Source organism: Musca vetustissima, unplaced genomic scaffold (assembly GCF_032173495.1).
Source record: "Musca vetustissima isolate MV318-11 ecotype Yass unplaced genomic scaffold, APGP_CSIRO_Mvet_v1 utg13749, whole genome shotgun sequence".
NCBI lineage: Eukaryota > Metazoa > Arthropoda > Insecta > Diptera > Muscidae > Musca > Musca vetustissima.
In genome coordinates this window covers 367,407-392,611 of record NW_026885959.1, presented here as the reverse complement: position 1 = coordinate 392,611, position 25,205 = coordinate 367,407, and the positions used below count along the sequence as shown (strand labels likewise).

At 41.2% G+C, this 25,205-nt stretch overlaps 1 protein-coding gene across 1 annotated transcript in view; it reads left to right on the top strand.

The window, feature by feature from the left end:
• The window catches only part of LOC133333316 (titin), a 173,513-nt gene that overhangs the window by 126,194 nt on the left and 22,114 nt on the right, over window positions 1-25,205 (top strand). Inside the window, exon 24 of the mRNA XM_061541630.1 lies at window positions 349-24,132. Coding sequence (XP_061397614.1) covers window positions 349-24,132 — 23,784 coding nt within the window. The remainder of the gene's footprint in view (window positions 1-348; window positions 24,133-25,205) is intronic.

Sequence of the window (25,205 nt, the reverse complement as noted above, 5' to 3'; positions counted from 1 at the left end):
GTTCAAGAAACATCCAATGTAAAGGAAATTGGGAACGAAAAACAAATTGAACCACATGTCGAACAGAAGACTGATGGTATTATTACCACAATAGCCACAGAAACATCTACCATAGTCAACGTTGAAACAACTGAAATCGAGAAGCAATCAGAGGAATCTAAGAAGCCTGCTTATGCCGGTTTGCCAATCGATGAATCCACTAATACCTGGATGAATGTCATTGATGAACCTATAGTGCTTTCTGATGAAGACGAACCAGAGAATACTTCGGTACAAGAACAAACTGACAGGACAATGCCAAAGAAACAAGATACCGTTGAAGAAACATTGATTCCCGAAACTCCTAAGCAAGAGGAGATAGTGCCAGAAAAACCATTTGAAGCCCCAATTGAACCACTAGTCGAACACAAAACCGAAGAAAGTGTTTCCACAACTACAGAAACGACTATCACAGTCACTGTTGAAACATCGGAGGTTGAAAAGAAACCTGAAGAGCCCAAGAAATCTGCGTATGCCGGTTTGCCAATCGATGAATCCACCAACACTTGGATGGATGTCATTGATGAGCCTATGGTATTCTCTGATGATGATGAACCAGAGACAACTTCAGTGCAGAAGCAAGCCGAACCAGCTGCAACAAAGGAACCGCAAACAGTGTTACTTGAAGAAACATTGGGCCAAGAAGTAGACAAAGAAGAGGAAATTGTTTCTAAAAAACCTTTTGAAACACCAATTGAACCTCTTGTCGAACAGAAGTCTGAACAAATTGTTTCTACAACTACGGAAACCACTACCATTGTAACGGTTGAAGCAACCGAAATCGAAACATTGGACAAAGAATTATCCAAACAAGAGGAAATTGTTTCCGAAAAACCTTTTGAAACTCCAATTGAACCTCTTGTCGAACATAAGGTTGAAGAAATTGTTTCCTCAATTACTGAAACCACGACCAGTGTTGAAACAACTCAAGCCGAGAATAAATCAGAGGAACCTAAGAAACCAGCCTATGCCGGTTTGCCAATCGATGAATCCACCAACACGTGGATGGATGTCATTGACGAGCCTATGGTATTTTCTGACGATGATGAACCAGAGACAACTTCAGTGCAGAAGCAAACCGAACCCGTTGCACCAAAGGAACCGCAAACAGTGTTACTTGAAGAAACATTGGACCAAGAAATAGCCAAAGAAGAGGAAATTGTGTCTGAAAAACCTTTTGAAACACCAATTGAACCTCTTGTCGAACAGAAGTCTGAACAAATTGTTTCTACAACTACGGAAACCACTACCATTGTAACGGTTGAAGCAACCGAAATCGAAAAGAAATCGGAAGAACCCATGAAACCTGTTTATGCTGGTTTGCCAATCGACGATTCCACCAACATTTGGATGGATGTCATTGATGAGCCTATTGTACTTTCTGATGATGAGCAAACAACTGAAGAGACGTCAACACTTCCATCTGCTCAAGAGAAATCCACCTCGAAGGAAGCTAAGGTTGCATCCACCGTAGATGATGTGATACCTGTTGAAGAAAATGTTTCTGTTGACTCCGTGACAGAAAAGTCATTCAAAGCACCATTGGAACCCCTCACAATCACTGAAACTGAAGAAATTAAGGAAATTTCAATTACAACGACAACTGAGGAAGTCAGTGAGATTGTAACTGATTCATTGACATCTGAAGAATCTTCTCCAATAGTTGCGGCATCACCCCAGCCCACAACAATTGGAAATCTTCCTATACCTCAAGACATAAGCGAAATCAAAGAATTTGTTCCGAGACCATCGTCGGAGCAAATGCATCCTGTGTTTGTCGAACTCGGCACAGATCTACCCCAACAACAGTGGACGGACACTCCCGATGAACCTATTGTGCAGCAGGACGAAAAGGCAATTATTGATACTTGGTCTAGCGTTCTGGAAGACACTACACCTAACATTGCATCTATAGCTATGACATCGAAGCTGTCCGCAGATGCTCCAGAATTCAAACCCTCTTATTTGCGACATGCCTACTCCGATCAGACACACACGTTCTTGGCCAACGAGAGAATTTATAATGAGTTTGTACCAAGAAATAGGCAATCACGCAGACCTCAAGAGAAACCTCAGACTCCTGGAAAAACGTCTAAGAAGCACCCGAAATCGCCAAAACGTCAAGACAAGGTACCCAAACCCGAAAAAGTTGAAAAATTCTCGGATGTCTTCCAATCCATCCAAACACAGCAACAACAAAAGACTGTGGAAGTGTTTGAACCTTTGGTTGCCGAGAATGTTCCAGAACAAACGCCTAATGTCTGGCAACAGTCTGCCGCCAATGGAAAAACTTACGCTGACATTCTGTTGGAATCGAAATCAGGTATATCGCAATCATTGCCTCAAGAAGCATCTAAACAACATGTAGAACAAACTGAAGTGGTCACCAAACCTCAAACAAAAGATAATACAGAGAAACAGAAGAAAGAGAAACCAAAGAAGGAGCGAAAGGACAAAAAGACAAAGAAATCACCGCAAACACAATCAGTTGAAGAATCCACTGTTAAATCGGAACCACCGACATCATCTGAATCGGATACCGATAAGCCCCAAGCAGCAGTGCCTTTCGTGGAGGAAAATGTTGAAAGTACAACCACCACAACTAAGTCAGAGTTCTCATGGGCCGCTTTGGTTCAAAAACCAGGCGAATGGATTGATGACACTCTGAACAAAAAACAAAAGCCTGAGCCAGCAGCTGTCGAGAAGCCTAAAGAGTCGCCTAAAGCAAAGAAAGATAAAACCAAGAAGCCTAAATCTCGCAAGGAAGACAAACGAACGCCTGTTTCCACTCCTGCCCAAACTACATCAGAAGAAGATGAAGTTGTCGAGGTCCCTAAACCAGCTGAGGAATTCCAACAACAGCCACTGTCATCTGAAGAATCCGAATGTGTTGTAAAAGTACAAGAAGAGCAAGTCATCACGGAACAAAAGGACGTTCAGGAGAACACCTCCACATGGGCGGCTTTAGTGAAGCGCCCTGGTGAATGGATCGACACAATTACATCCAAGTCAAAGAAGTCTGAAGAACCAGTATCCGAAAAGAAAGAAGAACCGTCAAAGGTGAAGGACAAGAAATCAAAACAGAAGCGTGATCAATCGAAGTCGAAGCAAACTGATTCAGACGACAGCGATAAATCATCAAGAAAGCGTAAGGATAAGAAACCGAAGAAAGAAGAACCCTTAGTTAAACCGGCAGAGAAAGAGTCATTGGTAGAAGCCAAGGCTGTTGAGGAAGTTATGGCAGTAGATGAACAAGAGCATATTCCACAGCAACAACCTGAACCACAAAATAATGGCTTCTCTTGGGCGTCATTGGTTAAAAAACCTGGCGAATGGATTGATGACATCAGTCAACGCAAGAAGTCACCTGTCCGCCAATCTGATATGCCAAAGGTTCAAATGCCAAAGAAACCGGAGAAAGCTCCGAAAGTTAAAACTGAACCAAAGCGGAAACAAGATAAACCAGTTCGTTTCAACGATGATGACTATGTCGAAATTCCACAACATCCCGAATCACCTTCAAAGGTTCTAGAAGAAACTGTCATGGAAGTCCAAACAGTCGAACCAACCCAAAATACCAGCACCATCACCTGGGCCAAGATTGCCAGTCAAATTGATCGTATGGAAGATATTCCCAAACCCAAACCTGTCAAAGAAATAAAACTGGTTAAACCGGAACCCGTGGAAACTCCCAAAAAGAAGAACAAAAAAGATACGCCCAAGAAAGAACAGGTACCGCTTCGTGTCGAAGAACTAGAAAAATCCGTTCCTCAGAGTGATCCGTTTGCAGCCACTGCTCCCTCATGGGCTAACATTGTAAGCGAAAGCACCACCAGTTTCCTTGAAGCCGAGAAACTAGCAACTTCAGGAAAGAAAAATATTGACACCACCTCCTGGACGGCAATGTTCGAAGATGAAGTTGTCGAAGAGAAACATACAACTGTTGGTAAGAAAAAGATTGACACCACCTCGTGGACGGCAATGTTCGAAGATGAAGTGAGCGAAGAGCAGCAGGTGGATAATGTAGTGTCCACTAGCCAACCACGTATTGATGAATCTCAAACAAGCAAGGTGGAAGAAGCAACGCCATTTACAGCGCCATTGCAACCGGTGGAAGAACCAGTAACTGAAGAGGTTAGCGAATTACCCCAAGATGTCGCCAATGACGAGGTACCTGCAGATACTGTTGAAGACATTTCGACCGAAACCGAACTTATAAAAACAGTAATTGATGAACGATCTCAAAGTTGGGTGGAAGAATCCAGTGTGGTCATTGAAGAGTCTCAACAAATGGTCGAAGAATCTGAGACAGTTACTGAAGAGTTCAAATATGTTCGTCAAGAATCCCCTGAAACGACAGAAGACATTTCGACCGAAACCGAACTTACGAAAACAGTAATTGATGAACGATCTCAAATTTGGGTGAAAGAATCCAGTGTGGTCATTGAAGAGACTCAACAAATTGTCGAAGAATCTGAGACAGTTACTGAAGAGCTTAAAGATGTTCGTCAAGAATCCCCTGAAACGACAGAAGAGCCCAATAAACCTGTAGTTACCAAAGACACGAAGGAAACATCGATAGAAACGGTTATTGAGGAAGAAACCAAGACAGAAGAACTTTCTCAAGTGACTAAACCTGACGATGGAGTGAAAGAAATGCCTGAAAAAATCAAGCAGGCTCTTAAAGAACCTGAACAAAAACCTAAGGTGTCGAAAGAACCAACTAAAGTAACGGAACACTCCACGAAACCCGCATATGCTGGCTTACCAGTTGACGAATCTACAAATGCTTGGATGAATGTTATGGATGAACCAATGACTCTTTCGGACGACGAAGACGATAGTGAAAAACCATTCACATCACCATTAGAAGAAATTGAACAAACTGTGATAGAGGCGAATGTGAATGAAACCGTGGTTACCGAGAAGTCTACTGAAGAAACTACAGAAATAGTAGAGATCACTTCAGAGGTTACAGTTGAATCCAAGAAAACTACAGAAGAATCTAAACAAAATGTCGCTGAACCTAAAGAAGTTCCCAAAGATGTTGAAATCATTGAAGAAGCATTGGTAGCCACAGAAGAACCTGAAATAATTCCCATTGATGTTGAAAAGCCAAAGCACACTGTTGAGGATTCATCTAAAAGTGTGGAAGAGCCAAAGAAATCAGTGTATGCTGGTTTACCAGTTGATGACTCCACAAATACTTGGATGGATGTTATGGATGAACCAATGACATTCTCCGACGATCCGTTTGCAGCCACTGCTCCCTCATGGGCTAACATTGTAAGCGAAAGCACCACCAGTTTCCTTGAAGCCGAGAAACTAGCAACTTCAGGAAAGAAAAATATTGACACCACCTCCTGGACGGCAATGTTCGAAGATGAAGTTGTCGAAGAGAAACATACAACTGTTGGTAAGAAAAAGATTGACACCACCTCGTGGACGGCAATGTTCGAAGATGAAGTGAGCGAAGAGCAGCAGGTGGATAATGTAGTGTCCACTAGCCAACCACGTATTGATGAATCTCAAACAAGCAAGGTGGAAGAAGCAACGCCATTTACAGCGCCATTGCAACCGGTGGAAGAACCAGTAACTGAAGAGGTTAGCGAATTACCCCAAGATGTCGCCAATGACGAGGTACCTGCAGATACTGTTGAAGACATTTCGACCGAAACCGAACTTATAAAAACAGTAATTGATGAACGATCTCAAAGTTGGGTGGAAGAATCCAGTGTGGTCATTGAAGAGTCTCAAGAAATGGTCGAAGAATCTGAGACAGTTACTGAAGAGCTCAAATATGTTCGTCAAGAATCCCCTGAAACGACAGAAGACATTTCGACCGAAACCGAACTTACGAAAACAGTAATTGATGAACGATCTCAAATTTGGGTGAAAGAATCCAGTGTGGTCATTGAAGAGACTCAACAAATTGTCGAAGAATCTGAGACAGTTACTGAAGAGCTTAAAGATGTTCGTCAAGAATCCCCTGAAACGACAGAAGAGCCCAATAAACCTGTAGTTACCAAAGACACGAAGGAAACATCGATAGAAACGGTTATTGAGGAAGAAACCAAGACAGAAGAACTTTCTCAAGTGACTAAACCTGACGATGGAGTGAAAGAAATGCCTGAAAAAATCAAGCAGGCTCTTAAAGAACCTGAACAAAAACCTAAGGTGTCGAAAGAACCAACTAAAGTAACGGAACACTCCACGAAACCCGCATATGCTGGCTTACCAGTTGACGAATCTACAAATGCTTGGATGAATGTTATGGATGAACCAATGACTCTTTCGGACGACGAAGACGATAGTGAAAAACCATTCACATCACCATTAGAAGAAATTGAACAAACTGTGATAGAGGCGAATGTGAATGAAACCGTGGTTACCGAGAAGTCTACTGAAGAAACTACAGAAATAGTAGAGATCACTTCAGAGGTTACAGTTGAATCCAAGAAAACTACAGAAGAATCTAAACAAAATGTCGCTGAACCTAAAGAAGTTCCCAAAGATGTTGAAATCATTGAAGAAGCATTGGTAGCCACAGAAGAACCTGAAATAATTCCCATTGATGTTGAAAAGCCAAAGCACACTGTTGAGGATTCATCTAAAAGTGTGGAAGAGCCAAAGAAATCAGTGTATGCTGGTTTACCAGTTGATGACTCCACAAATACTTGGATGGATGTTATGGATGAACCAATGACATTCTCCGACGATGAAACAGAAGGCGAAACACCTTACAAGGCTCCATTGGAGCCGATCCAAACTGTGGTGGAAACAGTAACAGACCAGTTAAAAGAAACAACCGTCCAACCTGACATCAAGTCTGTTGAAGAACCTAAGCAAGCTATCGATGAAACCAAACAAGATACGGAAATAGTTGAGACAGTTCTTGATGAACCTAAGGATATAGTTGAAGAACAAATTGATGTCCCGGTTGAACCTACTAAACCGGCATATGCTGGATTGCCAGTTGATGAATCAAGCAATGCTTGGATGAATGTTATGGACGAACCAGTGGCATTCTCCGATGATGAAGATGACCAACAAGAAGCTACTGCTGCAACTGTAGAAGTTAATGTTGAAACTATTGTCACCGAAACGATAACAGAAGCTCCAAAAGTCACAGAAGAGCCCAAGCAACAAGTTCCTGACGAAGCTAAAGAGCCAGAAGAAATTACAACGGCACAAGCAAATAAGCCTGCATATGCTGGTTTGCCGGTTGATGATTCTACAAATACTTGGATGAATGTTTTAGATGAACCAATGACATTCTCTGACGAAGAGGATGATAATGTACAACCAAGTCCAACCGTAGATCAGCCTGTGAGTGGAGAATTAACAACTGAAATCATCGCATCTGAAAAAATATCAGAGGATTCACAAACCGTGGAAGAGTCCAAGCAACAAGTTGCTGAGAAACCAAACGAACAGCCTGCTGAACCAAAAATATCAGAAGCGCCAGCAACGGTTGTCGAGGAACCCAAAAAGGCAGCCTATGCTGGTTTACCTGTTGATGACTCTACCAACGCTTGGATGGATGTTATGGATGAACCAATGACATTCTCTGAAGATGAAAACGAAAGCGATACTCCATTCGCAGCGCCTTTAGAACCAATTCAAATGGCTGAAAATGACGATGAAACTTCGATCGAAACAAGCATTACTGAACAAGCATCACAATTTGCAAAAACAACAGATTTGTCTGAAACCGTTCCAGAAGATGTTAATGGCATGGACATGGTTACGGAAATAGTACACAAACTTCCCGAAGAACCGAAGCCATCTGTTGAAGAACCCGTTAAAGTGGCAGTTGAACCAACAAAGCCTGCTTATGCTGGTTTACCCGTCGATGACTCTACAAATACTTGGATGGATGTACTGGATGAACCAATGACATTCTCTGATGACGAGGAGGTGGAAATCGAGACGCCATATGTTGCTCCTTCGGAACCTATTGAGGCCACTGAAACCATTGAACAACCTCAGTCCACTGTCGAGGAACTCAAGCAAGTGTCTGTGGATATTATAGAAACATCTACTGAAACTGTAGTTACAGAAGTCAAGTCAATGGAAAAGGAGCCTAATAAGCCTGCTTATGCTGGTTTACCAGTAGATGATTCTACAAATACTTGGATGGAAGTACTGGATGAACCAATGACATTATCTGATGACGAGGAGGTCGAAATTCAGACACCACCATATGTTGCTCCTTTGGAACAAATTGAAGAGAGTACTACTATCGTAGTAAAGGACACCACTGAGATTACAGACAGTGAAGATCCCCAGTCTGTTGGCGAGGAACTCAAGCAAATGTCTGTGGATATTAAAGAAATTATTACCGAGACTGAGGTTACAGTGGTGAAGTCAATCGATGAACATGTGGAAGATCATAAGCAAGAAGTATCTGAGAAAACTAAGCCAGAACCTATACATGTCGAAGAGAAGCCTAATAAACCCGCTTATGCTGGTTTGCCAGTAGACGATTCTACAAATATTTGGATGGAAGTTCTAGATGAACCAATGACATTCTCTGACGAGGAAGATGAAATCGTTAAGGTGTCAGAAGAAATACAGAAAACGGAAGAATTTACTGAAGTTGAAAGATCATGCGAAACTGTGGTCCAGACTGTTACTGAAGATGTGCAACAAACTTCGACAGAGGTCATTATGACAGATGTTGCACAGAAGTTGATAGAGGAGAGTTCATCCGATGAAGTTGCTAAGGATACAGATGTATTAAAGAAGATCGGAGAACATGTTCAGGAGGAAGCTATACAGAAACCTGAATACATAGAATCGAATACCGAAGAATCTAAGCCAGTCCTTCCAGAAACACAACAAGTTCCAGAAGAAGCTAAACCCTCTGCCGAAAAGCCATCTAAGGTATCAGAAGAAATCAAGAAGCCTGCTTATGCTGGTTTGCCAGTCGATGATACGTCAAATGCTTGGATGAGTGTAATGGATGAACCCATGCAATTCTCTGACGATGAGGTCGAAGTATCTGAAAAACCATTCACGGCCCCATTGCAGCCATTTTCCAAAAACAAGAGCGTTGACACTGTCAAAGAAAATATAGATACAACTGAAGTAATTTCCCAGGACCCTAAGGAAGAAAATGCAACTGAAGTCGAAGAAATCATCGAGATGAAAACAACAACCGAGCCTGCTCCAATCAGTAATGTATTTGATTTGCCACAATTGGATGTTTCATGGAAGGATGATACCAAGGTTGGATTGATCGAAGAAGCCGAAGAAGCTACAGAGACTCCGGATATAAAAGAAATTAAGCCGTCTTCCACTTATGCCGATATGTTGAAACAAACTACAGAATTCATTGACTTGGAGAAGAAACACATTCACAAACATCCAGCAATAGTAAAGCCTGCAGAAACTAAGGAGGATACGGATGTACCTGTTGTCAAGGAGGAAAAACCAAAGAAGGCTGAAAAACGTAAGAAGGAAAAGAAGGTTAAAACCGTTGATGATTTGAAGCCAGTTGCGGTTGAGAACATTCAGGAAGCACCACAGGAATCGAATATTGTTCAATCCGAAGAAATTGTGGAATGTGGAACCACCACTGTGGATACTACTACAACTAACAAAATGTCATGGTCATCGATAGTACAACAAGTTCCAGAATCAACCCCTGAAAAATCGACGTTGCCTGAAATTATTCCCGAACAGCCTAAATCAGATAAACCTAAAGAAGATCTTAAGGCGAAGCACGAAAAGAAGGACAAGAAATCAAAGGTAACCGTTGACGTTGCCGACAAACAACGTGAAGCTGAAGAACAATCTAAATCAGCCATCGTTGAAGAACCAACTGTTGAAGAACAGCCTGCGGAAGAATTCACAGGCACAACAACAGTTGAATTACCCTCACAAACAAACAAATTGTCGTGGTCTTCAATTGTTCAACTAGTCCCAGAAGCTCCTGTTCCGCAGGATAAAATTACCACTGAACCTAGCGATGAATCTCAACCGAAACCATCACTGGCTCAACAAACGACTGTGTTCATCGAAACCGAAAAGGCTAAAACGGAACCTAAGAAGAAACGTGAGAAGAAGGACAAAAAACAAAGTCCACGCAAGGCCAGCCCAGAAAAGACCGAACTAATTGTAGAGCACAAACAAGATGAAACTGTGACTATTGAACAAGAAGTCGTGGACGTTACTGCTGCAACTTCTTCTATGCCTGAGACGATGGAACCAACTTCCGTTAATACTACGGCACCGACTATGTCATGGTCTTCCATACTTCAACAAGCTCCTGAACCAATAGGCGAGGATGTAATGAAAGAAGAACTAAAGAAACCGGAACCAAGAGAAACTGAAACAGTTATGATAGAAAGAACCAAAAAACGCGAAAAGAAGGACAAAAAGAATGCCACTCGTAAACCAAGCCCAGAAAAGTGTGAAGTTGTTGTAGAACCCAAACAAGTAGAAATTCCTGTCACTGAACAGGAAATTCTCATAGGTACAACTCCTGAAACTGCGATTACTGAACATGATGTCATCGACAAAGCAGACACAACTACCACTAATTCTGAGACATTGGAAACAACATCTTCTGTCGTAACTTCGTCAACAATGTCATGGTCTTCCATACTCCAACAAGCTCCAGAACCAGTGTCGGAGGAAGCAAAGAAAACCGAACCAAAGGAGGAAATAAAGAAACCTTCTGTGGCACACAAAACAGCTACCTTCCTCGAAACTGAAAAAGTGAAGAGTGAGTCTCAAAAGAAACGTGAAAAGAAAGACAAGAAACAAACTTCTCGCAAGAGTAGTCCAGAAAAGATGGACATTGTAGACGAACCTAAGCAAGAGAAGAAGCCAGAACCAGTTATTCACACGGAGGATACAACTGTGGAAGCGGTTGAAACCGAAGAACAAATTATTAGGGGTACTGAGACAATTCCAACTAGTCCTGAGACGCTAAATAGTACCGTATCTTCTCCAATAATGTCATGGTCTTCTATACTTCAACAAGCTCCTGAGCCCGTACCAGAGGATCTGAAGAAATCAGAATTAATGGAAGAGTGCAAGAAATCTACGGTGCCTACTAAAACAACAACTCACATCGAAAGTGAAAAAATAAAGACTGAACCTCAAAAGAAACGCGAAAAGAAGGATAAGAAATACAAGGCTCGTAAGTCTAGCTCAGAAAAGACTGAAGTTGTTGAAGAACCCAAACAACAGGAGATATCAGAAGCTGTTACATCAACGGAAGACAGAATAACTGAAACGGTAACAACTGAAGAAAATGTAATTGTGGTTACTGACAATCTTAGAACTACCACCGACACCTTGGAGACTACTACCACTACGCCGAAAATGTCATGGTCATCCGTTCTCCAAAAGGCTCCAGAACCAGTTCAAGATGAAGCTAAAAAGCACGAAGAGAGGGAGGTGGTCAAGAAACCTTCTGTGGCTCAAAAAACCGCAACTTTCCTCGAAATTGAAAAGGTAAATGCCGAACCTCAAAAGAAGCGTGAGAAGAAGGAAAAGAAACAGCCTGTTCGTAAGACTAGTCCAGAAAAGGCTGAAATTCCAGAGGTATCTAAAGTAGAGAAAACATCAGAAATAGTCGTACCAACAGATGAGATATCTTCTGAAACTGTGGTTACTGAGCAAAAGGTTATTGCCATTACTGATACAATTACCACTACTGCTGAGACAGTGGTAACTACTGGCACATCTTCAACAATGTCATGGTCGTCCATACTTCAACAAGCCCCAGAACCAATTCCCGAGGAAGTAAAAAGACCAGAACCAAAGGAAGACACCAAAAAACTTTCTGCTGCTACCGCTACTTTCCTCGAAACCGAAAAAGCAAAGGCTGAACCCCATAAGAAACGTGAAAAGAAGGACAAGAAACACGCCAGCCGTAAAGCCAGTCCTCAAAAGGCAGAAGTTATTGACGAACCCAAACGAGAGAAGACCACAGAACCTATTGAGGTGGCTGTTATTGCTGAACAAAAAGATGTTATCGTACCGGATACAACCATTGTTTCCCCAGAAACTTCGGAAGCAACGTCTGTAACAACTCCTCCGGTTATGTCATGGTCGTCCATACTTCAAAAAGCTCCAGAACCTGCACCAGAGGAAGTAAAGAAACCCCAACAAAAAGAGGAAGTAAAGAAGCAACCTTCTGTTGCACAAAAAACTGCTTCCTTCCTCGAATCTGAGAAAACAAAAGTGGAACCAGTGAGAAGACGTGAAAAGAAGGAAAAGAAGCCCGCTACGAGAAAACCCATTTCTGAAAACATTGTTAACGAACAGGAAGATGTTTCCAAAATTGACACAACAGTTGTGGAGGTAAAGGAAATAAACACAATTGTTGAGAATGAAGAGGAAACGTTTAGAATGCCTACATCTCAGCCAAGCGGCGTAATATCCTGGTCCGAAATACTAAGGAAGGCTCCAGAACCACCTAAGGACGATATAGTGGCTCACCCTCAAACAGATGTTCCTCAAAAGAAGGCAGCGATTAAATCATCCTCCGATTCGGATACAGTTGACGAAAAATCTGAAGTGAAAGTGTCGAAACGAGAAAAGACAAAGAAGAAAAAGACGGAGAAACAACCGAAAAGGGAAACAATAAAACCAACACAAGTTCCTTCAGAAGTTCTGCAAGCTGATAATAAGGACGAGGAGTCCGTTATCATGGAACATATTCCATCAGTTGTGCAGGATGTTACGAAGCCATCAGGATTGTCTTGGTCTGCTATTGTCAGTCAACCCGTTGCAGAAGAAGAAACTTCTGAACCAAAGACATCAAAGAAGGAAAGTCCAACAGTGTCACCAAAACCAAGAAGACCAAAACACAAGCAATTAATAAGCGAACATATTCCAAAGGCTGAAACCGAGGAAAATGTTATGGAGTTTGTCGATAAAGTTGAACAAATCGAAGATTCATCCTGGTCGTCTACTGTCCATACAGCGGCCACTACAGATTTTACTCAGACTGTGACTACTACAGTTGTTCCTGAAATCAAGAGTATATGCAAGGAACCTCAAACTACTTCGTGGTCTCTTCCCGCAAGTGAAGATGAGGCTGAACCAGAACCAAAGACAGACACTTCCAGTGGTCATATGAAGTCATGGTCAGATATTTTGAAGGAAAATATTAGCCAGCCGTTCCTTGATACCGCAAAGAAGGCTTCCTTTGACTCGAAGAAGAAGACCCAGGAGTTCATTCAACAAGAAATGCATTCGAGACTACCTGAAAGAAAATCCAAGGAAAAGAAACCCCACGACGTAAAGACATTGCCGGTAACAGAGGTGACACATCCAATTACACCACTGGATGCTGAACCGTCAACAACAAAGAAGGCAAAGAATGAAAAGAAATCAAAGAAAATTAAATCTGAACACCATATTACAGAACCCCTTCAGACCCAAGTAGATTACGACGAACCAGTAGATATAATTCCTGAGACCGTGGAAATTGTATCGGAAATCACCGCTCTCACTGAGATGAGAGCCGATACAACAACAACCGAAGAAGTAAAGGAAATTATAAACAAGCCTTGGACACCAGTTGAAGAGATTGAAGAAACAGTGATCGACAAACCTGAGCATACAGTCGCCGAACATGTTCCGGCTCAGGCAGAACTTAACGAATCAGTTGACACTCTTCCCGAGACAGTGGAAATCGTATCAGAAATTACCACACTTACTGAGACGAAAACTCATACTACAACGACCGCTGAAATGAAAGACTCTACGAGCAAGCCTTGGACTCCAGTCGAAGAAATTGAAGACTCCTGGTTCCCGGCCCAACAAATCCAAACTCCTCAATTTGATAAAGAAGCTTCACCAGTATGTTTACAAACAACTGCGGATGATTACAAATCGACCGCCCAAAAAGAAATAATTCCATCAACCCCAGATAGAGATATGGTCCTTGAAGTAGGTACTGAAGCAAAGGAATCTCTTGTTGAAGAAACCCCCGAAGATATATTAAGGGAGGAACAGCCTAAATATGATGTCGTGGAAGAACTCTCTCAAACACTTAACATAAAACAAACAGTTACGGACTTCATCGAAGAAGAAAGACAAACTCATTTAGAAGTCGATGACGAAAAGGGAGAATCTGAAACAGTTTCAGAGCTCTTAAAACCAACTGAAGTCTATGTTGAACAGGGAACAGTTGTATTTGAAACTGTTACCACCACAGTAGCAGAGTCCCAAGTTGTCGATTCACATGTTACCGAAGAATCTTTAGAAACTGAAGTACAGGCAGAGAAACAAGACATTGAGGAAGTCCAACCTGGTCTAGAAATTGTAGATGAGAAACCAACTGCAAATGATCTTCCAACCTCTGAAGTCTTAGACAAATCTTCGACTGTGGTAGAAACCATCGTTACAGAAATTGTAGAAACTCCAATGGTTGAAGTAATTGAGTCTTCTATTCAAGCAGAGAAACCAACTGCTGTTGTCGAAGAGCTCAAATTTGCTGAAGATGTTAAACCTTCGGACAATTTCGATACAGAAGAAGCACCAACATACAAGGCAGATAAACCATCTGAAGACAATGTGCAAGAAGTGGATTCAAATACAGTGATTGAAACTATACCTGAAGTTAATACCGAGCCTAACGTCGAAGTAACTCCAATTGTAGAAAAGGTTGAAGTGATACCTGCAACTGTTGAAAATGTGCCAGATGTAATTGCGGAGGCTACTGGACAATTCACAGATGATGTCAAATCCGAAAGTGTAATTTTGGAGGAAGACAATCAGAAGACAAAATCATGGGCAGATTTGTTGAAAGAAGATAAACCCGGTTCACTGCCTAAATCGGAGAAAGCCTCTGAAACTACCGCTCCAACATCTTCCGAGATTGTACTTACAAAAGACACGAAGAAAGATTCACCTGAAGAAGTTTCAATTATTGAAACTGTAAATACTGAGATTTCTGAACTTATTGTTGAAGACGACAAGCCATTGGCAGAGGAAGAAGCCAAATCAGAAATCCAAACCGAAAAGGTAGATGAGGAATGTGCCCTGAAAGATAAGAAATCGAAAAAGAAGAAGGACAAAAAGCAGAAGCCAATTACTCCCGCCACACCCGTTGAATCTGGAGTTGTTCCATCTACTGAGGAAATTTCTGTTGAATCTAAAACAGTTGTTGATACTGTTGTAACCTCGATTGAAGAATCAATTGTTGAAACAGTTAAAACATCTTCCGAGGTTGAAACTTCAAACGTCGTTGAAGAACCTAAAACTATATCAACGACTGTTCCTTCAACACCAAAATCTTGGTCTGATTTGCTGAAGGATAATAAACCTGTACCTGAAACGAAACCAGAAGAAGTCACTCCAGTTAACCCAACTGTTTCAACCACTGTTGTTGACGAGGCTGCTAATACCGACATTTCTGAAGTTAATGTTGAAGACGTCAAGCCATTGACAGAGGAAGAACCCAAATCAGAAATCCAAACCGAAAAGTTAGATGAGGAATGTGCCCTGAAAGATAAGAAATCGAAAAAGAAGAAGGACAAAAAACAAAAGGCAATTACTCCCGCCACACCCGTTGAATCTGAAGTTGTTCCATCTACTGAGGAAATTTTGATTGAATCTAAAACAGTTGTTGATACTGTAGTAACCTCGATTGAAGAATCTGTTGTTGAAACAATTAAAACATCTTCCGAGGTTGAAGCTTCAAATGTCGTTGAAGAAACTAGAACTACATCAGAGATTGTTGCTCCTACACCAAAATCATGGGCTGATTTGCTGAAGGATAATAAACCTGTATCTGAAACGAAACCAGTAGAATTTACTCCAGTTAGTCCAACAGTTCCAACCACAATTTTTGACGAGGCTGCTAATACCGAAATTTCTGAAGTTATTGTTGAAGTCGTTAAACCATCGGCAGAGGTAGAACCCAAATCAGAAAAAGTAGATGAGGAATGTGTACCGAAAGAGACGAAATCGAAAAAGAAGAAGGACAAAAAACAGAAGGCAATTACTCCCGCCACACCTGTTGAATCTGACATTGTTCCATCTACTGAGAAAATTTCGGCTAAGCCAGAAACAGTTGTTGATACTGCTGTAATTTCGATTGAAGAAACTATTATTGAAACAATTAAAACTTCTCCCGAGGTTGTCGTTGAAGAATCTAGAACTACATCAGAGATTCTTGCTCCTACACCAAAATCTTGGTCTGATTTGCTGAAGGATAATAAACCTGTATCTGAAGAAATCACTCCAATTAGTCCAATCGATCCAACCACTGTTACTGATGAGGCTGATAATACTGAGATTTCTGAAGTTATTGTTGAAGACGTTAAACCGTTGGCAGAAATAGAACCCAAATCAGAAAAAGTAGATGAGGAATGTGCTCTAAAGGAGAATAAATCGAAAAAGAAGAAGGACAAAAAACAGAAGGCAATTACTCCCGCTACACCCGTTGAATCTGAAGTTGTTCCATCTACTGAGGAAATTTCGGTTGAATCTAAAACAGTTGTTGATACTGTTGTAACCTCGATTGAAGAATCAATTGTTGAAACAGTTAAAACATCTTCCGAGGTTGAAACTTCAAACGTCGTTGAAGAACCTAAAACTATATCAACGACTGTTCCTTCAACACCAAAATCTTGGTCTGATTTGCTGAAGGATAATAAACCTGTACCTGAAACGAAACCAGAAGAAGTCACTCCAGTTAACCCAACTGTTTCAACCACTGTTGTTGACGAGGCTGCTAATACCGACATTTCTGAAGTTAATGTTGAAGACGTCAAGCCATTGACAGAGGAAGAACCCAAATCAGAAATCCAAACCGAAAAGTTAGATGAGGAATGTGCCCTGAAAGATAAGAAATCGAAAAAGAAGAAGGACAAAAAACAGAAGGCAATTACTCCCGCTACACCCGTTGAATCTGAAGTTGTTCCATCTACTGAGGAAATTTCGGTTGAATCTAAAACAGTTGTTGATACTGTTGTAACCTCGATTGAAGAATCTATTGTTGAAACAATTAAAACATCTTCTGAGGTTGAAACTTCACATGTCGTTGAAGAAACCAGAACTACATCAGAGATTGTTGCTCCTACACCAAAATCATGGGCTGATTTGCTGAAGGATAATAAACCTGTACCTGAAACGAAACCAGAAGAAGTCACTCCAGTTGGCTCAACTGATCCAACCACTGTTGTTGACATTTCTGAAGCTATTCCCGAAGACGTCAACCCATTGACAGAGGAAGAACCCAAATCAGAATCCAAGAAGAATGACAAAAAACCAAAGGCAATTACTTCCGCCACACCCGTTGAATCTGAAATTGTTCCATCTACTGAGGAAATTTCGGCTAAGCCTAAAACAGTTGTTGATACTGCAGTAACCTCGATTGAAGAAACTATTATTGAAACAATTAAAACATCTCCCAAGGTTGTCGTTGAAGAATTTAGAACTACATCAGAGATTGTTGCTCCTACACCAAAATCTTGGTCTGATTTGCTGAAAGATAATAAACATGTATCTGAAACTAAACCAGAAGAGGTCACTCCAGTTAATCCAATCGATCCAACCACTGTTATTGATGAGGCTGATAATACCGCTATTTCTGAAGTTATTGTTGAAGACGTCAAGCCATTGACAGAGGCGGAACACAAATCAGAAAAAGTAGATGAGGAATGTGCTCTGAAAGAGAAGAAATCGAAAAAGAAGAAGGACAAAAAACAGAAGGCAATTACACCCGTCACACCTGTTGAATCTGAAGTTGTAGATACTGTTGTAACCTCGATTGAAGAAACTATTGTTGAATCAATTAAAACATCTCCCGAGGTTGAAACTCCAAATGTCGTCGAAGAACCTAGAACTACCACAGAAATTGTTGCTCCTACACCAAAATCTTGGTCTGATTTGCTGAAGGAAAATAAATCTGTGTCTGAAACGAAATCAGAAGAAGTAAATCCAGTTAGTCCAACTGATACAGCCACTGTTGACGTTACCACTTTGTCGGTTTCTCAACCCGAGAAACCCACAGAAACTGTTGTCCAGCAGTTAGCAATTACCATGGATGTAAAACAAACAGTGGCCGATTTCTTGGAACAAGAGGGTCAAGCAGAACAAAATCCGATAGTAGAGAAAGCAGAGTACATTAGAGAAACTATGCCTGTTGAAGCTTCTGTTGATGTTAATGTAACATCTGAAACGCGTTCAAAGAAGAAGAAGGAGAAAAAGGAAATGAAAACAAAAGATAAATCAGAAAATGTGGTACTACCTGACACTAAGCCAAGTATTGAAATTACTCCTAAGAATGAAAGAGCGGTATCTCCTCAACCACCACCGCTACTGAAATCATGGTCTGCGGTATTAAAGGAGAATATTCCTACACAGGCCCAAACAGTGAAACAAGCTTCGTCCACATTTATTCAACAGGAGCGAAAGCCCGAGGTTATAGTTAAGGAAGCTATTCATATCGAAGAAACTCAGGAGTCTTCTGAGATTTTGGAAGAAAAATACCCAGAGGAAACGGAAAACACACAGACACAACCTGAAAAAGAACCAGTAGCCAAGCCAAGTCAGACTGAATATGTTCCAAGTGTAGAAGAGGTTGGTGAAATAAATGTCGATGCAAAGGAAGCCTCGTGGTATGATGAGGTCGTCGAAGAGGTCCATGAAGATAGTTGGGTGATTGTTTCCGAAGATGATGTTAAAACTCTTCCTTCCACCGAAAACACTGTGCCTAAAAGTACAGGAACCCCCACCGTTGAGGATTCAGTTGTGAACGTTCCTTTAGTTCACGAACATGGACTAGATGTCAAATCAGTGGACAATAAATCGAAAATCGCTGAAGAAGAAAGTAAAACTGCAGAAGTTACGGATATTATTGTACCCCTACCTCAGCAATCTGTCCCTCAACAATCTGTATGGTCACTATCTGAAACATACGCCGAGGTTGTAAGAAAATCTGGTCTGATTGAACCAGGCAAGGTGCGTTATTCACCCCAGCCAATAAGACGAACCGATACACCAATAGAACATCTGCCTCAAAGTTCAACAACTCAAGACATATTGGCTGCACAAGACGATGTTATGCATTCTGAACCCGCTCAGCCCGCATCAGAATCCACAGAAATGGTGGCGGCTATAGAAAGAATCGTAACCGATTTGGAGGAATCCAGTTGGTCTGAAGAACCAACGTCAATGACTTGGCGTGAAACAGAATCTGAACCGCACCCGGCAGTTGAACAACCGGTGCCCATAACACCATGGACAACAACGGTGGAAAGTCAAGAAATGCATACTACAGTAATCACCACAAGGAAATCTCGTAAACAGGAACGTCCCACAATTAAAGTTAGCGATGTTCCAAAAGATGATGTGCAGACAGATTCTACATCGGAATGGTTGACAGTCAGACCAAGATCGCGCTCTAGATCACATTCGAATCAATCACGAAAATCAACCAAAAAGTCAAAGAAAACACGACCCTCACGTAGCTCAGAACCCACGGAACAAGTCGCCCAGACGGCGATCACACATGTCGATGTTGCACCTATGTCCATACAGGAACCCGAACCACAGCTGGAATCAAGTCTTATTGAGCCAGTTGTTAGTGCTCACGATGTTATTGTGGACCAGGCTACACCAGCTCCTGTACCCGTAACAACTGGAATGTCTTGGGCTGCTATTGCCGCTCAGAATGTGCCACAACCCGTTCAAAAGATTCGTGTTATTACTGAAAGTGAAAAAGCAGTTGCACAGACAACAGCGAGCGCTATCGATACAGAATCTCCTAAGACAATTATTAGTGTGAAATTGGAACCCGAAAAGAAGGAGAAGAAACCTAAACAGAAGACCAAGAAGAAGTCTGAGTCTAAGAGCGTGTCACCCAGCGGACGGGTTACGAAGCAAGTAACGGAAATAGTCAAGGAAACAATTGAAACTACTCCAGAATCTGATACGTTTGTTTCACAAACCACATATTGGACAGCCACTTTGAAACCTGGCCAGATAACAATACCAGACAAGGCGGAAGATGTCGTGGTTCCCGTCGAATCGCCAACAGAAACCCCTAAGTCTTGGGCTGCCATAATCAAAACAGAGGAGAAGGTGTTCGATGAACCAATTCCATTGACCAAAGAACCAACCGAAACTGTTGCTGAAACCCAAGGTGTTTGTAAACCAACTTCGACTGAAATTCCTCAACCTGATAAACACACTTCTACGGTAGAACAATTCCTGGAAGTTGAAAGTTCGACTGAAATTCCTCAACCAGATAAACCCACTTCTACGGTAGAACAATTCCTGGAAATCGAAAGGCAATCTGGTGAAACGTCGAAACCCCAAAAGAAGAAGAAGGATAAGAAACCCAAGGGCGAACAGACTGAAAAACAATCGACACCTGTCGAAAACGCACCTGAGGCTGATACCTTTGTTTCGCAAACACATTATTGGTCGGCTACATTGAAACCGGAACACAGATCTAAAACACCAGAGAAGATTAATGTATCTCAAACAAGCGAAGTGGCTGTGGAAGTGCCCGTGCAGTCACCAACTGAAACTCCGAAATCATGGGCTGCTATTGTCAAGACCGACCAGAAAGTGTTTGTTGAACCGACAACTGAAAATGTAACGGTTACCACAAGCGAGTCAGTCGATCAACCTAGAGTAGAGGAAGAAAATGTCAGTGATGACAAGCCTGCCGAAATTGAGCATAAAGAAACGGATGATGTATCACAAACTTGTGTTCTTCCAGATCCAGATACATTCGTCGCACAGACTCACTACTGGTCAGCAACCTTGAAACCAGAGAAAATCATTATTCCGGAAACTACATCTGAAGTACCTGTGCAATCTCCCACTGAAACTCCTACATCGTGGGCTGCTATTGTCAAGACTGATGAAAAGGTATTTAATGAACCGACAATGGTGGCAGCAGATGTTGCCAAGGAGAAGACAACTTCAGTCGAAACACTTGAAGAAATTGTTACTGTAACAACAACAAGTGAACACACGAATTTGGAAGAAGTCGCCACAAGCGATGTGGTTTCTGAGGAAACAAAGAAAAATCTATCAACTTTTGAAACCGTTGAAACAATTGTGGAGAATATTGAAGTTCCAGAAGCCGGTGATCAGCCTCAAGCTGATTCTACAGTTGAAGAAGTTCCAGACAATGCATCAGGACCCGCTCTTGATGCTGTTGAGGTACCGGTAGCATATCCAACTGAAACAGTGTCCGTTGTTGAAACAAAGCCTGATTCAAGTAAAATGGAAACCCCAACAAGTGGCTCTTTGACCCAACAATTAATTGAAGCGGAACAACAACATGAAACTGCGGAAGGATTTGTATCCCAGACTAGTTATTGGTCTGCAACTCTTAAACCAAGTTCAATCGTAATTCCTGCAACCGAAGAAATCGAAATACCTGAAATCCCAGTCCAGTCACCAACAGAAACACCCAAGTCTTGGGCGGCAATTATACAGACTGAAGAAAAGGTATTCACACAGGAACAACAACCAGCTGTAGAAAATATTGAGTCTGTTGCAGAAGAACCTGTAGCATGGTCTTCAGTAGTGGTTAGTAAAACTACCGACTACCAAGATCCTAAACCTCAACCAATTGTTGAAGCCGATGAATCTCAAATTTATTTGACGACTACTGTTACCACTCACAAGGATCTACCGATAGAAACCGAAGAAGAATCGCCTTCTTCCTATGTTGCCACAACTGTTACCACCCATACACCACCACCCACCGAGGGTGAGAAAGAAGTTGCTACATATGTCTCCACTGTGGTTACAAGTCATACCGAATCGAATGCTGTTCCCGAAGCCGAACTCTGCACTGTGGTCGATTCCGATGAATTGAAACGCATTCACGAAGACGAATTGCGTTACAATTTGTATCAAGAAATAAATAAGTACTGGACCACTAAATATGAAATATTCGAAAATGCTCTCAAAGTGAAACATACTTCGCAAGAACCTGAGAACGATGCTGTCCCAATCGAAGATCCAAAACAAGATGAAAGTTCTCCAGAGCGGCAACAATTTAACATTTGTGATTCTGCTCCTATCGACGATAGTGTTCAGCCAGGTGTAACAATTGAAGAAGATACCCCAACAGATAAACTGTTAGTGCATTTAAGCACTGATTTACAATCGAAGGTATTGCCTTCGTTTAACGTGTTTGAAACCAAGTGGGTATTAAGTCAAGCCCAAGAAAGTGCTCCAATTCAAGAAAGTCAGGAGCCAAGTCAGGTAACAGGAAGTCAGGTTATTACAATTGAAAAATCCACTACAACTTCCGAAACGTTTAAGTCCATTAGCCAGGAAAGTGCCCCAGTTCAAGAAAGTCAGGAGCCAAGTCAGGTTATTACAATTGAAACATCCACTACAACTTCCGAAACGTTTAAGCCTATTATTTGTGTCTGTCCAGAGGCTCCGGTAGAAATAGAAGAAGCTCCAATTAGCGAAGAATCCTTATTGAACAATTTGTTCAACGATAACTTCTCTAAGATCGTTACAGATTACTATAAAATACTCAGGCATGAAGGCTCTTTGGTCCAACTAGTTGAACCACATGAATCCCTTGCAGATTCTGTCCAAAAGACTGATGAAGAACCCACTTTGACCTCTGACACAACTGATAAGACTGATAGTGAGATTGTTGTTATGACTACAACAAACTCCGACGTTAGCATTCCCCTCAAAGATGTTGGTATACCTTCACTCACAGCTACCGACCCCGATACTCTGCTCTTGAATTTGTCTAAGGATTCTTGGGTGTCCAATGATCTAAAGACAGACTCTGTTGACAGTTTATTGGCTAGTGTAACCGTGGAAACTACTGACAAATTGGAGAAATCCGACGACCTATCGCAAACAGACAAAAACGACGATATCGCTCATGTACAAAAGAAGACCGAATCCAAGGCAGACGCAGGTGACAGCGATAACGAAGATGATGATGACGACGACGATGACGAAGAGGGTGGTGATGGTAATGCCATACCAGAAATACGTAAACCCAAGGACGACGACGATCATAGAGGTGGACCTGGTAGTGATAGTAGTGGACACGTAACCCCCACACCCGAACATGACATGAGCAAGGGAGGCAGCTATGGCTCCTGCTCGTCCCAATACATGTCGACTGACTTGCCAGGTGGTATTGGCCATTGGCGTGACCAGAGTACTTATTTAGCCTTAGATGGACAAGAAGAAGAGGTTAAGGTAGATGCCAGTTCGACTAGTAAAGTGGGAGAAACACAAACGACTGCTACTGCTCCTCAGCCAATAAGCATTCCTGCTGGCCCTGCTGAAATTAATGTAACAACTCCCACTTTCCAATCTGAATCCCTTATATCCCCCATAACCCTTACCCATACTGATTCCACACAAAATGTAAGTCTTGCTAGTAAACTAACCCCATTAGCTAAAGCTACTACTACCACAATACTAAATGCGGCGGCACAAGCAACGATGGCGGTCCAAACTGCTAAGACACAAGCAGCATCATTACTGCCCCAAGTGGTTGGTGCCTTGGCGCCATCCGTTGTGGCGGCAGTAACCCAATCACAAGAACAACAACCATCAACAACAGTAGAGGAACGGGTTGTAACCAACACCTCTGAGGAGATCAAAACACCCATTACGGAAGAAATCATTGTGACAACAACAAGTGGAGAACTAGAACCTCAGTCTGCAACATCGTCAGATCAAACAAATGCAGTTGTCACAGAAGACAATGCAGTTCCAGAAGTGAAAACAGCAACAACAATATTCACCGAAGAAAAGTCGACAACATCATCTCCAAATGTTGCCCAAGTTGTCACACCCGGCACCGTTACAACAGTCACCAGAACCGAAATTGCAAAGGAAACTGACGGACAAGATATTGTTGCAGCAACAACACCGTCCACTCAATTACCACCACTAACCACAATTCAAACACCCATTACAACAACACAAACCACCACAACAACCACAACCGTTACAGAGGAAGTTTACAATCCCATCGTTGTCAGTGATCCCAGCAATGTTATTCGGCGCACAACAACCACGACCACAACCACAGTTACCGGTTTGGGTCTAGACAGCATCCAACAACAACAACAGCAGCAACAACAGGCGAAGGTGATAATAACGTTGAGAATACGTACTCTGCTAATTTTATTAATAACCGCTTTTATATGTGGTTTTGGTCTATGTTTATGGCTTTTAAACGGTTTTGATTGGTGTAACGAATGATTGATTGCCCATTTTGAATCCTAACTGTATTTGCCAACAATTAATTCCTAAGCTAAATTTCAAATCAAAACGAAACGAATATGATGAAAATATTTTTTTATATATCACTTGAATCGTTGCATTTATAAATATTATTTATTGTTTTGTTTTCCCTATAAAATCAATCAATTTTTCCTTACATACAACACAAGTATAACGATTTTGGCAACGTAATGTTTTCCAACGAACTGAATTGAATGGCACATTTGATTTGCCAGAAATGTGATCGGTGCCCAAAATGTGTATGCTTGTGTAATTCGAGAAATGAAAAAGTGCTATAAAGAAAACGACCAATTGGCGGTAAAGGGTAAAAGAAATGTACCATATCTCTCCATGGACATTTCAGATGAATTCCCTTAATGCATTTTTTCCTTTCTCGAAGAGCAATAAGAAAATAGCTTTAGTTGTTTTTCCTTAACATATTTTAAATCAAAATGCCATTAGACAACATTTTAAATGTTATTGTCGTCCTTATTGTTGTCCTTATCATGTTTTTTTTTTTGCACTACTTATATTTACATGAATATATATTTTTATTTTTAGTACATATATCGTTTTTATGTTCATTTATTAATTTTGCCTTTTCGTTAATTCGCTTTTAAGTTTTTTTACATTATTTTATTTTTCTTATTTTCGTTTACTATTATTATTTGTTTGTTTTTTAATTTAACTCGAAATTAACCTTTGGAATGACAATGAGTAATATTTAACGTTTTATTAAACAAAACTTCCTTAATTAGTTTTAGTGTTCGTAGAATATAAAAAAACAACAACATTTATTAATAAAAATAACTAACAAAATATATTAAACAATTATATTTAACCCAAAAACCAAAATAAACGCATGTTTAATTAATCCATTCCCGTAGCTGTTGTAACGTAACAGTATTATTCTTGGTGATCTAGAAACTAAGACCAGG